General features: G+C 58.7%; 1 protein-coding gene and 1 long non-coding RNA gene across 12 annotated transcripts in view; one reads left to right on the top strand and one right to left on the bottom strand.

Moving 5' to 3' along the window:
- The window catches only part of SYT7 (synaptotagmin 7), a 63,388-nt gene that overhangs the window by 40,670 nt on the left and 5,042 nt on the right, over positions 1-17,676 (top strand). For 6 of the 11 annotated variants that reach the window (XM_070782957.1, XM_070782954.1, XM_070782956.1 and 3 more), the window contains 6 exons: positions 2,911-3,033; positions 7,834-7,969; positions 12,340-12,610; positions 15,556-15,725; positions 16,360-16,474; positions 16,986-17,185. In XM_070782957.1, the coding sequence (XP_070639058.1) occupies positions 2,911-3,033; positions 7,834-7,969; positions 12,340-12,610; positions 15,556-15,725; positions 16,360-16,474; positions 16,986-17,185 (1,015 nt within the window). The remainder of the gene's footprint in view (positions 1-2,910; positions 3,034-7,833; positions 7,970-12,339; positions 12,611-15,555; positions 15,726-16,359; positions 16,475-16,985; positions 17,186-17,676) is intronic. The other 5 variants (XM_070782963.1, XM_070782961.1, XM_070782962.1 and 2 more) reach the window with 1 other exon arrangement.
- LOC139180710 (uncharacterized) lies at positions 1,550-8,802 on the bottom strand. Its single transcript, XR_011564962.1, has 3 exons — positions 8,625-8,802; positions 3,994-4,160; positions 1,550-1,741 (listed from the first exon to the last, which is right to left on the bottom strand). It is a non-coding gene; the product is annotated as an uncharacterized lncRNA (long non-coding RNA).

Genomic DNA, 17,676 nt, shown 5'->3' with positions numbered 1-17,676 from the left:
AAGGGGAAGGCCAAGGTGAAGGCCCAGCTTACTGGCAAAATGTGAGGATTCTGAGCGTCCTTCAGGGCTCGTGCCTCCGGCTGAGACCCCAGCCCGAAAGGCGGGCAGGAGTGCTACCCCTGGGAGGGGCAGCCCAACGGAAGACACCCCCCTGCGCCAGCTTCCTGTACCCTTGGCCCTGGCCAGGCAGGAACATGCCATGCCGCCTGTGACTCTACTTGGCCAAACTAGGCAGCGCATCTGCTGGGGCTTTTCCCCACCCGAGGACCGTCAGGAATTCAGTGGACGCCGGCCTGAGACAAGACAGCCAACAGAGCCTCCTGGCCTGCAGAAGGGCGGTTTGTCCTGGGGCAGATGCTGTGGCACCGGCGTGGATTGGAAGAGTGATGGGAATCGGTTCTGCCGTGGCTTGAGCAGAACGGAGAGCCGCCGGGAACCCTGCACCCCTCTGCTCCTCCTGACTGCAGGCAGCCATCTGCACAGCCATCACCCTGCCTCCCAGTCTGTAGCTGTCACGTGGGAGCAGGGGCCATGCCCAGGCTTCGGGAAGAAAGCAGCCAGCCTCAGAAAGGCCGCTGGTACCCCTTCCTCTGCCCACCCCTTCTCTAGCCGGCCAGGATTCGATGAGCATCACTCTCGTCCCAGCATCAGCGCTTCTTCTGCCCACTGCAGTATTTGCGCCCCTCACCGGCCGGCCAGCCCCAGGGCTCACCCCAGTTCCCCACCTCTTCCACTTGTAGTCCCTCACAGCAGGGGTCTGCAAACTTTTCCTATAAAGGACCAGATTTATAAATAATTTAGGCTCTGAGGGACACGTGGTCTCGATCACATTAAAAAAAAAAAAGCAATATTTTTAAAATGTACAAACCATTCTTAGCTTGTGGGTTGCACAAAACAGGCCACCAGCTGTAGCTTGCCAGCCCCTGACCCCTCTCACAGTTCAGCTGGCGTGCTTCTGATATCCTTCTCTCACCACAAATGCTGGGGACCCACACAGAGAGTCAGGGTGAGAAGGCTAACCAGGACCCCCCAAATCCCACTACCTCTTGCAGGGAGAAGGCGTTCCTCCTGCTTCCAGGATGTGACCACCCCCCTCAACACCGCCAGCTTCTCCCCACATCTCTTCCTCTTGCCCTTCACTCGTGCCTCTGCGGCCTGCGATGCCATGGAGAATGACAAACCAGGAACTTATGCAGAGCAGCCGTTTTGTTTTTAAGAAGAGCAAAAGGAGTATCTGAAAAATGCATTAACCAGGGAAAAACATGTTGTTTTCGTTGGGTTTGACTTCCCCCAGCACAACCAGCTTCCAGGCAGTCAAATGGAATTTTACCAACTGTGAAACAGTACCAGTGGGCAGGGAACAAAGGAAAAAACGAGGATTCGTCCTGAGGAAAGGGGGGCGTTCTTTCCGAAAGTTAGATGCCGGTGCAGGTGTCAGCCTGGAGCAGCCGTGGCCAGGACGAAGATGCAAAGACAAAGAAGTCAGCATCCACCGGCTCCAGACCCCACGGCCTTCCCCCACTTTCTAAGACCCCCGCCCCTTCCCCTCTGTTGTCATGTATCACTCGCCTTTATGACGACCTCTCCAGCAACTCTCCAGGGCGACCAACCTCTTCGTGCTCTTGGACGGTGGTTGAAGCGGGAGACCTCCTGGCCCAGGACTCCCACCCTCTGGGACGTCCCATCAGGCTGGCCATCTTTCCCTTGGTGGCTTGCCTGCCGCTTCTGAGAATCGCTCTCCCTGTGTTCAGTTGAGAAGCCAAAGCAGGGGGAGCTCAGCCAAGCACCCAGAAAAACCTACAAACTGCAATGGACTAGAGGGGCAGAGGGGCACTTTTCACCCCTGGAAAGGGCAGGCAGCCCAACAACCGCCCAGCGGTTCTCTGAGAGAAGCTGGCCTGGAAGACGTCACCCCTTGACCTCTGGCCCCACGCTGCTGCCCACATGATGATTCCTAGGCCATCTGAACTGAGCCTTCCTCAGGGCACGATTCCTCCAGACCACCCTGACTGTGGACACAGGTCCCTCGAGTCCTGCCAGGCTCTCTACAGACCTTGCCAGCTTCCTGCACTTTCTGTCTCTCTCTCTCTCTCTTTGCCCCTTGGCGCCTTCTGGACTGATTCTCCAAGGAAAGGCCCCTGAACTGGACCCCAAAGCCTTGGTGGCTATTCCCCAGATCTCCAGGAAGAGGGACCCAGGAGAAGGCGCAGGATGGCCAACCCACCATGTGCCAGAAGAGACTAACGTTCTCCTCCAATGGGCCGAGTCTCTAAGGACCTGGGAGGGAGCCCCCCAGACCTGCCTCCTGGCGGCCAGGACCCAGGGATGTCTTGATGAGGGACTTCTCTGGATGCAGCGCCCTCTGGGTTTCCAAGCTTTCTAAGAACTTCCTGCCTGGAAGCCCAAACCCCTGCCCGCAGGGTCCCCAAGCAAGATGGCAGCAGAGGGCCTCCCCCTACCTTCTCCCAGGGGCCCAGGTGCTCTGAGTAGCCTCTGGTCTTTGTTCAGCCCAAGATGAATGAACCTTCATATGGACCGTGTCCCCGGGCCTGGGCTCCACTCCTCCTAGCCTTCCCTGCGGGTTTTCTTGGGGCATCCCAGCCACACGCCTCTGCCCAGCCCCTCCTTGGTGGCGAGCTGGGTCTCAGGCTGCAGACACCTCCACTCCATTCCCCTCCCTTCCCCATCGGCCCGCCGCCCCCGCCTTCTCCCCTCCTCTGCTCTACAACTGTTGACAGTGCTGAAGTTTGGTTTCTCTTCTGCAGGCCAGTTTCTTACGCTGCTGTTTTCTTCTCTCTCTTTGTCTCTGTCTCTGTCTCTCTCTCCTCCCCCTCCCTGCCCCCCGCCACCCGCGGGGCCTCCTCCTCCTCTCCCCCCGCTGGTGGGCTGCCCACCCCGCCCCCCGGGCAGGGAAGGCCGGATGGTGGTGCTATCCTTGGTCTTAGGGCTTTCGGAACAGGATGACTTTGCCAATATCCCTGACCTGCAAAACCCAGGAACCCAGCAGAACCAGAACGCTCAGGGGGACAAGAGGTACGAGCACAGGCGAGGGCCTGCGGCGGCCGTGGCAGAGGAGGAGGCGTGGAGAGGCTCCCAGCCTCGACCCCCGGCTGCTGGACAAGGCAGCGGCACCTTCTGCGGATGCTGGAGCGGGAGGACAACCCCTCCCCAGCTGGCGCCCTCACACCTGCCACGCTGGTGGTGTCCCTTGGGCCTGAGGCCAGTGTGGCTGTCCTGGGACCATTCTGGATCAAGCCTGCTCCCCGGGCCTGCCTGCCCTCGCCCGGAGCAAGCCAGCCTTTCGGCCCCATCTTCCTGCTTGGCTCCCCTCTGCTGCCCCCTCATCTTTCATTTCTGTCCCACCCGACCCAGAAATCCCAGTTTCTCTGGTGGTTGGTGGGCGGCGGGGATGTTAGGGAGGGGGCGTCAGCCTGTTTTCCCTCATCCCCGCCACCTCAACCTCCCTCTTGCCTGGAGGTCCCCTTGGGGTGATGGTCACACACACACACACCCCACCCCTGCGGAGATGTGACCCGGCTTCTCAGGGCTGATGGAAGAGGAGGCCCTGGCAGGGAAGATCTGGGGCCTAAGAAAGGCCCAGGGATCAGAAAGAACCAGAAAGGCAGCCCCCCCCCGAGCCTGAGATAACTCAGGGAACGGGGTGGGTGGGGGGTAAGAGCAGGTGGCAGGGGCTGGTCAGGCCCTCTGTCACTGGGAGCCCTGCAGCTGGCCTTCGGGAGTAGCCCGCGTGGCCCCAGCATGGGCTGAGCAGAGGGCTGGGCATTTAACCATCTGTCGCCCTGGTCATCAGGAGCCAAAGGAAGCATCATCTGATGCCCTCACCTCAAGGAGGGAGCGGAGCGCTCTCATGGAGAAGGGGACGGGCAAAGGTCAAGGGACCCAGGGTTCAGGCAGCATCACTAAGGCAGGATGACCCTGCACCTGGTCTGGCTGCCGCTTCCCGCCTGGCCTTGGGCTGGGTCAGGTACATACCTGTAATCGCGGGAGGAGGATTCATCCTCTTGATTGGGTTGTACTTTTCATCAGACCAAAGGCCTACAGGAGAGTTGTGTGGCCTGACAGCCAGGCCACCTCCTTCTAGCTCTGGTTTTGAGACATTGGGCAAGTCACAGCCCTTCTCTGGGCCTCTGCTTCCTTGTCTGTCAAGTGAGGGATTGGACAGGGTGACCCCTTCCAACTCGGACATGCTAAGCCTCTAGCGAGGGAGCAGCCCCTCGGGTTGAGGCATGGGTCAGAGCCTGTCTGCCAGGCAGGGACCCTGACCCTCACTCACTAAGAGCCCGAAAGGTGCAGGAGGGACTGTCCCAGGCTGCTGCTGGGGGCCTGTGCGGGAGGGGAGGACAGGCCGAGTTTGCCAACTTGCTGTCTCTGCAGTGGCTTCTGGAAACCCAACTCTCCTATGTTCTTCCCATCCCAAGTTCACAGTGGCATGTCTGGTGGGCAAAGCCGCAAGTGAACAGAGAGTGGGAGGGGAGCATGGGACCAGCTCTTCCGCTCACGGGCACAAATGGTGTCACACCCTGAGCCCAGGTCCTGGGATGCGGGAGGAGCTGAGTCTGCCACCTCCAGGCCACTGGAACCATCGGAGTCCCGGCTTCCCACAGGCCAGCCAGAGGTCTTTGGGGGAGAGGGCTAGGGGCCGCAGGAGCTGGAGCCCTCTGAAAGCCTTGCTAAGAACCCGAGCTCCTGGACGACAAAGGTGTGAAGCGTGAGGGAGCAGATGCAGGCTGGAAACGAGATTTCACATCACCCATGTGTTAATTAACTGGCTCCATTTTCACCCACCGCCTATTTTTACCTCCTTGCCACTCAGGTCTCACTCCATATTTTAACACACTCATCCCTTCTGATCATTGCATCAGTCGTCCCCTGCCTTTCTGGGAAAGGTGGGTGTGGAGGTGGGGGCCCTGCGCCCTCGCCCCCACCCAGCCTGACTTTCAGAGTGGACCCAGGCCATTCCCACCCAGTCACACCTACTCCATTCCGGAAGCTCATTTCTCATGGCTGTTGGGGTGTTTCTCAGGCGATGGGCCACTGCTAGGGTGCTTCCTGCCCGGCACTCTCCCCTCCCCCAAGCTTGGCATTGGCATCACCCTCCGGGCACCGGGCACTTTAGGGTCCACCCTTCTGGGCTCCTGGCTGCATGGACCTTGCAATGGTGAGATTGGGTCAGCTGTTCCCTTCCTCCTCAGCTTCTGCCTCCACGTCCAGGGTTCGCCCTCCAGTCCCAGCGCCCCCGTCTCCACCCAGCTGACCCCTTGGCCAGGTGTCTCCGGGGTAGCAGATGGGTGGCCCACAGCTGTGGTAGGGGAGAGCATCCAGCCCCCCCAGGTCTGTTAGCCGCAGGTTCCCGGGAGACAGAAGAGCCCTAGGAGGAGGTGTGGCCACTCCAGGTCCCAAGCAAGGTGGGAGTGCATTTAGCAAGTCACTGCCCCCCACTCCCACAGTTCTTGGTGGCCCTGAAGCACCCCCCATCCAGGACCCCCCAGACCCCTAGGCCTCAGTGCTGGAGCCCCAAGAGATGCAGATGGCTCCTGGGCCCGCGAGGGGGAGGGAAGGAGGCCACGGCTGCTCCTGGCTCCCACGCCCCACTCGCCCGGCCCACCTCACCCGCGCTGCCCTGCACCCATGCATGCCTCATGCCCTGTCCGTCCCTCTCACCATCGCTTCTCGGGATCCAAATGGTTTCCATCATGGCCCCACCCCCCAGAGTGGGGTGGGGGGCAGGACGGGACCTGGCCACCCCATCGCTGCCCCCCGCTCCGAAGCCACCATGCTTCCTCCGTCCCGGTGTGTGTCCCCGCCTCCTCTCGGCCTCTCCTCTCGGCCGCCTCGCTCCTTGTCCCCTTGTCCACCCTGCAGCCTCTTCACTTGTGTCCGACTAACCTTTCTTGGCTTCTCTCCCTCCCTCCCTGTCTCCTTCCTCCCATCTGCTCCTCACAGGGGTGCCCCTGGGCCAGGCCGGGCCCCTCCGCCTCTCCCCCTGCCTCTGTGCCCCGTCTCTCTGTCTCTCTCTGTCCTGTGACCTCCGGTAGCTTCAGTGGTGCCGACCATCTTTTCCCAGGCTGCTTGGCAGCTGTGCTGATGCTGTGGTGTGGCCAGAATAACTCCGACTTTCTCATACCTTCAGCAGTCAATCTTGGCTCTCTCCTCCTCTCCCACTCTATTTTTAACCTGACTTTACCTCTCCAGCTATTTCAGTCTCCTCTTCCTCCCCGTGCCTGTCTGCGTGAGCACGTGTCCGTGTGTGTGTGTCTGTGATGCGTGCATGCGTGCGTGTGCTCTGCTGTGGCCCCGCCTCTGGGAGGGTGCCCCGCGTGTTCCGGCTCGGGTGGGGCGTTTTCCGTGCTGTCTGGACGAGGCCGGGTTCTCACAGCAGGTGCACCGTGCGTCTGACTCTCGTGGCGTCTGTCCCCAAAACTGCTCCCTGCTTTTTCTGTTTCAGTGTGTCCCAGTTCACACGCACCCCTTGGCATGCCCGGGCCTCCCTGAATGTGTGTCCTCTTGGAATCTAAGTGTGCACAGCGCTGCGTGTGCGTCATCTTGCTACCTCTGGTCGATCCGCCTGGTTGCCCATGCCATGTCTCTCCCTGTTGCCTGGGTGTCTGTCGTGCTTGTGTGCACTCGTGTGTGTTTATGTGTGTTTGTGTGTGTGTGTGTGTTCACACACCCTGCTGTTGGGTCCTGGTGTCTTCTCTCCAGGGCCTGGCATACTCCATGCATGTCCTGTCTGCCTGTTGTAGCCAACCGTGGCTGCTGGTGGCTGGTCCATTCCGAGGGCCATGGCTTGTGTCCAGCCTGTGTGTGCCTCCGAGTCTATGGCTCTGGTAGCCTCGAAGCTGTTCTACCGTAGCCCGTCATGAGCCCCATGCTCCTCACCACACGGTCCCTTCCTCACTGCCTGCCCCCACCTCTCTTTCTCATGGGATGTTCCAGCCTGGTCCCTGGACAGGCTTCCTGAATCCCGGCTAGACAGAGACTGGCTCACCACCCAGCCGCTGGGCCAGAGAGCCCAGCTTCCCGGGGGCCATATAGAGTCAGGGTGTAGATAGGGGCCTGGAGTGGAACCATCAGAGCCGGGGGCTTTTCAGTGGGACCCTGTCTTCCTCTGACCCCGGGTGAGAGCCTTATCAAAGTGCAGTCCTCAGAGTGGGAGGAGGGTGGAGATTGGGGAGCAAGGCAGTGTAGAGTTGCCCCATCCAGTAGGTGGCCATTTAAATTATGTCAATCAAAAGAAAAAATTCGGTTCTCAGTTGTACTGGCCATGTTTCAGATGCTCAATAGCCACACGTGGACATGGAAATTTCTAGTGGACAGGGCTGTGTGGACACCGGTCCCAACCTCACCTGGTCAGTCTCGTGTGTCTAAAGGGCACCTGTATTCCTGCTGAGCCTGAACAAACAGGTGGGGCCTCCAGGAGACAGGAGCTCTGGGAGTGTTTGCCAAGGGAAATGACGCAGACAGGGGAGCTGGACACGCTGTCTCGGGAGCCTCCCTCCTGGGCTGGGGCCAGCAGGGGTGGAGGGAGCCTCTAGGGAGGGCGGGTGCTCAGAGAGCACCACGTGAGCAGGGGCTGCAGGGTGGGATACTTTCTATGGGACAGGAGGGGTGGGAACACGGGCCAAAAAAGCAGCTGCCAGGGGATGTCCAGCCGGATCACGCAGGGGCAGAGGCGAGGGGGAGGTCTCCTGCTGGCCCGCAGGAGGTGGCAGCCGCTTGGGTACCAGAAGGTCCTGCCGCCTCCCAGGCTGGCACTGCCCAGTCCAGCCCACCTCCAAGCCCACACTCATTCGGATCCCTTCCTGCCCCCAGGTTGCCTGCAGGAGGGAAGGCAGTGAACACAGCCCCAGTGCCCGGCCAGACGCCCCACGATGAGTCTGACCGCCGGACCGAGCCTCGTTCCTCCGTCTCAGACCTCGTCAACTCCCTCACCAGTGAGATGCTTATGGTGAGAAGGGCAGGGGGCAGGGGGTGGGGAGCATGGGGGTCAGTCATGCAGGAGAATGACCCTGGTGGCCAAGTGAGCCTGCCCTGCCTCCTTTTCCAGCTCTTTCACCCCAGCAGCCTCTCTGTGCTTCAGTTTCCTTATCTGTCAAGACAGACTAAGAATTCCCATCCTCCTCCCATCTCTGGGTGGAGCCAGGGCCTTAGAAAATCTGATACATGGTCCTAGGAGGAAAGGCTTGTGGACCAAGGACTTGGAGCGGAAGGTGTCCCCTCTCTTGGAGGGACTGCCCGCTGAGTGGAGGTGTCAGGTGGCACTCCGGGACCCCGTTGCTGGGGGTCAGCTGAGGCCCAAAGAGAACAGGAGAGCAGAACCCCTCTGGTCCTAGTCCTTCTGAGTGGACCCCACCCTCCTGGGATCCCGGCCCTGTGGATCTGGGGTGTGCTCTCTAGGGGAGAGGTTGTGGCGTCACATGGCACCCCCTGGTGGCAGCAGTGAGTCACAGCCATTTGCCCCACCTGCACTTTCCAAAGGGCTCCTTGGAGGGCCCAAGGCCCCAGGGCGAGCCCCCTGTGATTGGGCAGCCGCAGAGGTCACGCCAGAGTCAGTCAAAGGCCTGGCAGCCCAGAAGTCCCAGGAAGGCTTGGCGAGGACCTACCTGAGGGTGGGAACCCAGTGCCTGCTAGATTCCTAGTGGAGACAAATCATTTCCCATCCCTGAACCTGGGTGTCCCACCCTCCTCCCCTTACTCCTCCCTGTCTTCTCCATCCCTCCTGTAGAGAAGGAAAGGGGCTTGGTGGGCTCCCGGGCCCTTGCTAGACCTGACATCATTCAATTCAGTGTTCCCTTGCCCACCATTCTGACACCACACCCCCCACCTTCCCAGAGGCCCCACCCTCCTGCCATTTAGGGTTCTGGCTGGCTCAAACCATCCATCCACACTCCCCTTTTCTAGATTGTGATAGGCACACACATCACTGGGAGATCTCATTAAAATGCAGATTCCCAGTCAGCAGGCCTGCCACGGGCCCAAGTCTGCATTTCTCTGGAATATAGACTAGGGTATCAGATTTTTCCACATTCCAGATCTGGGCTTCCTTCGGCCTCTCCCCTCTCCCCTTCTTCCTGCCCGCCCTGAGCCCTGCCTGCCTGGTCCTCCACCACCTTCCTGCCTGTCTTCCCCAACCCATGTAAATCAGCCCGGCCTTCCTCTCCTCTGGACGGGCCTTCGGCACAGTCCATCCCGCCTCCCTGCACAGCCTCTTAATTGGTTCCAGCTTCCTGGTAGCCAGGTTCCCAGAAGGGACAGCCCTTTCCCAGCCAGCTCGCCTGCCCCTTGCTGCCTCCAGGGAGGGGCCGGCAGCCTCAGGCAGAAGGGAGTGCAGGCCCCAGAGCCCTCTCACGTGCTCAGCGCATGCTCAGAGGTGGGCAGGCAGGGTCTAATTGCCTAGCCTTAGGCCACAGCTGGGTCACTGGCATTAACAGTGATGATGAAGATGAATAGGGCAGAAGGAAACCAGGCCCCAGGCTGATCTCCAGGTCCCAGACTGTCCGAAGCTCAGGGGTCAGGAAACAAGTCGGGCACCCAATATAGCCTTTCAGACAAAGGGACTGAGGGGAGGGGGTCAGAGAGGAGGCCTAGCCATACCTGCATCTGGGTTACTCCTGCCTGCTTACCAGAGCTGGGGCTGAAGTAGCACCTCCTCCAGCCCTTGGTGGGAAGGGCGGGGGTGGCGTGGCGTGGCTAGCTTGGTTGCCATGGATACAGATCCAGGAGCTGCCCCAGCTGGTTAATTAGGGCTCGGGGCTGTGGTTTGGGAAGACTGGGAGTGGACACAGAGCCACTGCCCACTTCTGAGGTGAAGTCCACTGGCCCAGGTTAAGACTCTCAGCACCAGACCACCCTGTTTGCGAACCAAGATCCAAATAACCAGACCAGGAGGGGCTGGGGCCACCTGCGCTCCGGTCACCAGGGTCTCCACCCCAGTTTTAGAAGGCATGGGGTGGGGCAAGTGGTCCTGGAAGGGACTGCATGCCCCAGGCTCTCAGTTCGTGGCCAGCAGTGGCAGGCGCCAGGCTGCAGAACAGGACCACAGAAGGGTCCCTTTAACCTTCCCTGGAACCCCATTACATAGGTCTGTCTCATGGTCCCACTCTATAGATGCAAAAACTGAGGTTCAGAGGGAGTGGGGCCAGTAGGAGGAGAAGGAAGGAGCTCCCGGGGAAAACTGGACCTGAGCTGGAAAGCCAGATTCTCAGTGGGCCTGAATGGAGCTTGCACAGGGCTGCCTGGATCCGGCCAAGGGGTGGGGCTAGGGGGACCCACTTCTGCTGTGAGAAGAATAGGGGAGGCAGCTCCGCCCTGCTCCCACCTCCAGGCAGGACCAGGGGTGTGGCTGGTGAAGCCCCAGACACTGGACCTGAGTGCAAGAGTGAGGGCAGCTGGAAGGGCATTCATGATGGCCGGGCGCTGACCTGCATTTGAATTCTAGCCCATCACTTAGTCACAGGCTGTTTGAGGCAATAATCTCTGTGCCCCAAACCAGACTAGAGCCCAGTAGTGTCTGCTTCATCAGGAAGTTGGAGGGAGTAGCTGAGGGCAAAGCGAACAGGGCAGAGCCGGGCCCAGGGTGGTTACTATTGGTGTGATCTGGGTGCCTCTCACCTGAGGCAGGGGAGTCCACACACTGGCTTGAGGGGGACGGTGGGAGAGTCTCAAAATCACCCTGGGATGTGCGCCTGCTTTGGTGGCAAGAGCGGACTTTCAAGTCAGAGAGAGTCCATACTGCTGTGCAATCTTGGACTTGTGACTTAACCTCTCTGAACCAGTCTCCTCAGCTAAAGAGTGGTCATAACTGCCTCTCCCAGCTGTTGTCAGGATTCAGCAAGAAGGTGATGTAAGAGACTTCTGCCGTGCTTGGTGCACATCATACATATTCGTGTCATCTGTATTCCTTAGTAGTTCAGAGCCTAGGGCCGCCTCTCCAGGAGGAAGGAGGGGGCACAGAAAAGTCTCCTGCAGGGGAAGGGGCGAAATGAAACCGGTTCCAGCAGTTTTGTCTTAAATGTGGTACCCTGGGCCCCACCCTGGCTCTTAATCCCCTCAGGAGCTTTTAGAGAGAGGAATTGTTGTTGTTCAGTTGCTGAGTCGTGTCCAATTCTTTTGCAACCCCATGGACTGTAGCCCACCAGGCTCCTCTGCCCATGGCATGCTCCAGGCAAGAACACTAGAGTGGGTTGCCATTTCCTTCTGCAGGGGATCTTCCCGAGCCAGGGATTGAACCCGGGTCTCCTGCACTGCCCGGCAGATTCTTTACCACTGAGCCACCTGGGAAGCCCAGAGTACAGAATGCAGGGACCATGTGGATCCCTGGGTCAGAGGCGGAATTGAGGATAGGACCCGGGGAAGGATGCAGGTGGCCGGGGAAGGACATGATTCTAAAACCTAACCACGCGTCCCCAGTGAGCAACCACAGCTGGGAACACTTGGCTGAGAGACCCGCCCCCAGCTACTTCCCATTTCTTCGACTTCCTCTGGGGATGGGACACCCATGCCACCCCCCGTGTCTGTTGGTTGCTGGGTTGGCCCAACCAAGTGCCACCCACCCCGGGGATGAGGACTGAATGCAGGTGCGGCCGCCTCTGCAGCCATCCGGCGTGCAGTACTGTCATCCGAGGCTCCTAGGAAAAAGCTCTGCTGCCCAGGCCCACCCCAGCCCCCCAAGAAGGAGGCTCCCCAGGGATGCGGCCTGGGAATCTGCACTTTGCATGTCCCTGCTTTACACAAATAGACGTTGCTTCTGAAAATTCACCTCTCTCATTTTGGAAATCTCTTTATCCTCAGAACCCCAGAGAGTCACTTTCTAAAGAAATGCCGAGATGAGAACAATCTCCCTCATCTGTTTTGTAGCCCAGGTTTTTGTGTTGGTGTATTTCACAGGAGGCCCTCCTGTAGGGCTGATGGAAGGGTGGGAAGGAGGAGGAGGGAGCTGGGGTCCCGGGGCGCACCAGGGGAGTAAAGCAGCCTGTGGTGAAGCTGGGGGTGGGGGCAGACCCAGGGCTGCGAGAAGAGGCTGGGGAGTGGGGTGCACACGGCTCTGGGGTTCAGGGGTCGTCCTGGCTCTGCCCCCTCTCCCTGTGTGATCCTGGTCAAGGCACTTGGCTTCTGCCTCGGCGTCCTCACCACCAAGATGTGAACAGGAGAGGTGCCCTACCAACCCCACATGGTGACGGGGCAGGGATGGAGGCAGCTCTCCGTAGCTGGACCGGCCTTGGGCACAGGCAGGGGGCCTCCCAACCCCGCTGGACTGTGGAGGGGGCTTCGGGGAAGCAGTATTCTCCCCAACGCTGCCTGCCTCTCCCCTGCCCCCAGCTCTCCCCAGGCTCCGAGGAGGACGAGGCCCACGAGGGCTGTAGCCGAGAGAACCTGGGCCGGATCCAGTTCAGCGTCGGCTACAACTTCCAAGAGTCCACGCTCACCGTGAAGATCATGAAGGCCCAGGAGCTGCCGGCCAAGGACTTCAGCGGCACCAGCGACCCCTTCGTCAAGATCTACCTGCTGCCAGACAAGAAGCACAAGCTGGAGACCAAGGTGAAGCGGAAGAACCTGAACCCCCACTGGAACGAGACCTTCCTCTTTGAAGGTGAGGCTGTGCCGCCCCTGCCCCCAGAGTCCCCTCTTCCCCTAGGCTGTCCCCCGTTCCGCCCAGCCACACACACACACCCACAGATGACCACATGCACAAACACACTTGTACAGATACACACACGCACAGGCCCAGGAACTCGGCCCAGTCACCCCGATGCATTTCATGTCTGGCTGGGATGAGGTTACAGGGCTGAGTGAAGCCAGCATCACAGCCAGAGGGCAAGGAGGAAAGCTGGGCCACTTCCCGGACACAGGACTCATCCTCAGCATGCAGGGAGGAGGGGAGGCAACCACAGGATCCAGAGGAGGAACACCTGCAGTGACCATAGCATAGAGGGTAAGAGCCCAGGCTGTGGCCCAGGCTGCCTGAGTTCAAATCTCAGCTCTGCTGCTTACTAGCTGTGTGGTCTGGGGCAAGTTCCTGAACCTCTCCGTGCCATGGTTTCCCCATCTGTAAAATTAAGATAATAGTGAGGGTTAAACAAATCAGCGAATTGTAAAAGCACTCACAACACCCAGAAAGCACTTTATATCAGTTTGTTAAACACCCTCTGGCAGGGTGACAGCCAGCGCACCCACTAAATAATTCCTTAAGGGTGAGCCAGTGGATATTTGTTTGTTTCTCCCCTCCTCAGTTCTGCATGGGGTCCTCAGCTCTGCATGAGGGCCGGTTTAGAGATGGCATAACCAGTGAGAGGCTCAGCTGTCTGCTGGTGTAGGTGGCCAACTGGTCGGGTGAAGTTTAAGGGCAGAGCCTCAATCCACTGATCCCTTCTGCAAACATTTACCCAGCATCAACTATGGGCTGGGCACTGTCCTGGGTACTGAGGGTACAGAAAAGAATGAGGCACCATTGTGACCCTTAAGGCATTCTTTGGAAAACACAGATGTGTAGATAGGTAAACCATGCATTTCATGGCAGATGTGCAAGAGTCCAATATAAACTCCTGTTGGTGACACTGAAAACCATTTCCCAGAAGCAGGATCATTCATGGTGGGTTTTGATGGGTGAATAGGAGTTTGCCAGATAGGTGTTGAAGAGAGCTGACTCAAGTTCAGGGACTTCTTGGAGCCTTCAACCTTTCCAGAACACCTGTCCGCATGCATTTCACCTAAACAGATGCCAAAGGTCACCTAGGGAATTCCCTGGAAGTCCAGTGGTTAGGACTCCATGCTTTCACTGGCAAGGACCTGGGTTCAATTCCTGGTTAGGGAACTAAGATCCCATAAACCGCATGGTGAGGCAAAAACAAAGTCACTTGAACAGGTGCCTGGGGTACTCCAAAGTGAGCAAGACATAGCCCATAGCACCCCCCCCCCGCCCCCGATATGGGCCCCCTCTCAAGAATTCAGAAGCTGGGGGCTCAAGGGACAAAAAATTTCCTCTTCGAGTGCAGCTGCTCCTATCAGAGGCAACTCCGTGCTGCTGGCATCTCTGGTAGAAGGCACCAGAATCCTGCAGAACTCTTCCTCTCCCTTCATCTTCTCTACCAGCTGAACTAGGATCTTAAGTATTCTCTCTCCTCCCTGCTCACACCTTGGTTCAGGATCGCATCACCTGAGGCCTCTAGGCTGGCCCGCACCCCCTGCCCTCCCAGGTCAGCTCTTCCTCCTACTAAGCCTCCCAAAGCCCAGTGAGTGACTCAGGCTTCAGACCTTCCTCTGGCTCCCCAGTATCTTCCATCCTGTCCCAGCGCCTTCCCCTGGCTCTCCGCTCTGGCCTGAGGTCCTGTTCCAGCCCAGAACACTCCAGCTGTTCCATCAGGCCCTTTCACGGGCATTTGTTCAATGATTGATTCACTTAACAAATATTTAATCGAGTGCCTACTACGTGCCAGAAATGGTGTTAGACGCTGGGATCTGGTGGTGGCTGAGGACAGAGATGCCTTCCTGGAAATTCTAGCCTTCTGGGAAAGCCAGACTCAAGGAAACATAAATCTCTACTGCAGCCTGTGATAAGTGCTGCGAAAGGAATGGGCTAGTGTATAAAACAGGGGATCTGAGCCCCTCTGGGACGTCGGGAAAGAAAGCTGAGACCTGACGGAAGAGGATAAGCTGAGACACGGCGTGGTGGGGCCAAGGCAAGAAAAGCCAGGGTGGCTGGAGCCCAGTCATTGAGTGAAGAGCGGTCACGAGGTGAGCAGGGACAGGACAGCGGGCCAAATTAAAGCCGAGGCAGGGCACCCGGCTTTTATCCTAAGTGCACTGGGAGCCATTGAAAGGCTTTAAGCTGGAGAGTATCATGATGTGATTTCTATTTTTAAAAGCTCACTCTGGCTGCTGTGTTGAGAATGGGCTCTAGGAGAAAGCTCATGAGCAGGGAGGGCTGTTTGGAGACTCTTGTGAGTGTCTGGGCAAGAGGTGCCAGTGGCTCGGATGGCGAGGTGGCAGTGGAGATGGGGGTGGCTGCTGGTTTGTTGAGGAAGGACGGACGGACAGGCTGAAGCATTCGCGGGAGGCTAGGGCGAAAGTGGGGAACCTAAGACAGGAGTCTAGTGCTGTTTCTCCACCTTTGCCGTTTCCCCTGTCCTGTGTCCTCCTGGGCCTTGCTTTCTAGCAGCCGTGGCCATCTCAGGCAGGGCCACGTGCCCAGACTTGTCTCAGGATAATTGGCAGCGGCAGGGCTGCCCAGAGGGCAAAGGGGGTCACTGCCCAGCCGCCAGGACAGACTCGTGATGAACAAGTGAATGAATCGTCTGCTCTTGATTAGCTGTGGGACTTTGGGCCCATAATTTAAGCCATCTGAGCCTCAGTCTCCTCATCTGTAAAATGGACACGATGCCGTCCACCTCGCAGAACTGTCGAGGGAGACAAATGAGACGGTCCTTGCTGACACTTCAGGGAGGTCTGAGTGCACACGTTCCTGCCCGGGAGCGCTGCCCTGCCGGGCTCCGTGTGACCGCTCTGTCCTGCTCTTTACCTGCACTGTCTGCCCCCCAGGTTTCCCCTACGAGAAAGTGGTGCAGAGGGTCCTCTACCTCCAGGTCCTGGACTATGACCGCTTCAGCCGCAACGACCCCATCGGGGAGGTGTCCATCCCCCTCAACAAGGTGGACCTGACCCAGATGCAGACCTTCTGGAAGGATCTGAAGCCATGCAGCGATGGGAGTGTAAGGCCCTACCTGCAGGTCCCCGGCTGGGCAGCTAACAGACCAGGTCCTGGTTGTTGTTCAGTCGCTAAGTCGTGTCTGACTCTTTGTAACCCCATGGCCTGCAGCCCGCCAGTCTTCCCTGTCCTTGACTATCTCCCAGAGTTTGCTCAAACTCATCTCATTGAGTCTGTGATGCTTTGCGACCCCATGGACTGTAGCCCACCAGGCTGTCCATGGAATTCCCCAGCCAAGAATACTGGAGTGGGTTGCCATTCCCTTCTCCGGGGGATCTTCCCCACCCAGGGATTGAACCTACACCTCCTGCATTGCAGGGGGATTCTTTACCATCTGAGCCACCAGGGAAGTCCAGATGGGGTCCTAGTCCCTCCTCAATAGCAGGGAATCAGGAGGGGCAGGGTGGGTAGGCGGGACCTGGCAGACCCGAGTTCCCACCACCCGGCTGGAGGCCAGTGCCAATGCTCAGCACCTGGGGAGGCTGGGCGGTGATAGAGAGCCTGGGGAGCAGGGCCCAGACCTTCCAGGTGAAGGGAAACCAGCTGTGCAGCTATGACAGGCAGAGGGGGTGGGTAAGCACCCAGGTGCAAGGGGAGGGGTCCCCTGGTCCCCACGGCCCTCTTGTTCTCCCTCTCAGGGGAGCCGAGGTGAGCTGCTCCTGTCTCTCTGCTACAACCCCTCTGCCAACTCCATCATCGTGAACATCATCAAAGCCCGGAACCTCAAAGCCATGGACATCGGGGGCACGTCAGGTGCTGGCACCTCTCACGGCCGGGGGCGGATGGGCCAGGGAGCTTCGGGTGCACAGGAGTCATGCTGGATGTGAACAGCAGGGTCCTGGCTGTAGGCTTCACCCCCGACCCCCAGGCCCCACCTCCAGTCCCCACGCCTTTACCCTACAGCCCTGGTGGCGGCCTTTGGAATACCCTAAGGTTCAGCATCATCTTGAACTCTGCCCTGCTCAGGATCAGGAAGAAAGTGAACACGATGGTGGGGGGGGCCTTGGGTTCTAGCCCCAGCTCCGACACGTCTTATCTGTGACCTCGAGTGAGACCTGAGCCTCTCAGTCTTCCCGTTTGTGTTCCCAGAAGAGCACTAGGCAATGGCTACAGTCCCTGGCAGCTCCTCCATCTGCTGATGCCCCAGGTCCCCCTGCCCTCCTTCTTCCTTGGGCTTTCCTCACCCCGCAGGGAAAGCGCACAGCCCTTCCTGCCCCAGCTTCCCCTCTCTGCTCCTCTGACCCTTCCCCCTGGTGTCCCCCAGACCCCTACGTGAAGGTGTGGCTGATGTACAAGGATAAGCGGGTGGAGAAGAAGAAGACAGTGACGATGAAGAGGAACCTTAACCCCATCTTCAATGAGTCCTTTGCCTTCGACATCCCTACAGAGAAGCTGAGGGAGACGACCATCATTATCACCGTCATGGACAAAGACAAGCTCAGCCGCAACGACGTCATTGGCAAGGTAGGGGGGGTGGGGCAGCGCCTGGCAAGGATGTGTCCTTAAAAGGAGCTGCCAGGGTAGTGAGTGAGTGCAGGGCTGGACAGCAGGAGGGAGAGGGGGTCAGTCTGTCTGTTTCATCTGAAAAGGAGAGGATTGGTCGAGATTTGCCCCTCAGTGTCCTCCCATGGGTCCATCAGTTCAGGACAGACCACTGGAAGAGCAGGGAAAGAAGGAAATGATAGGGAAAAGTGTCCTGGGCCCCAAAGGGGGTTTTCTGGGCAGGACCCTCTGACAAGGTAAATCAGTGTCACCCTGGGTTCTGCCTGCAGAGGGTAAGCAGCCTGGGGCCTGTGTTGAGAGCTGTAGTCAGGCTCTGAAGACTCTGCTCTTCAACAGCTGTAGGACCTTGCCTCTCTGAGCCTCAGTGTTCTCATTTGCAAAATGGAGCTATAATACCAACTCTACAGCACTTAGCAGGGTGTTGTAAGAACTGCCTGAGGCATGTGGACATT

The sequence above is a fragment of the Bos indicus genome, chromosome 29 (genome assembly GCF_029378745.1).
Source record: "Bos indicus isolate NIAB-ARS_2022 breed Sahiwal x Tharparkar chromosome 29, NIAB-ARS_B.indTharparkar_mat_pri_1.0, whole genome shotgun sequence".
Lineage (NCBI taxonomy): Eukaryota > Metazoa > Chordata > Mammalia > Artiodactyla > Bovidae > Bos > Bos indicus.
The sequence above is the reverse complement of the archived record's forward strand: the minus strand, read 5'-3'. Positions and strand labels throughout refer to the sequence as shown.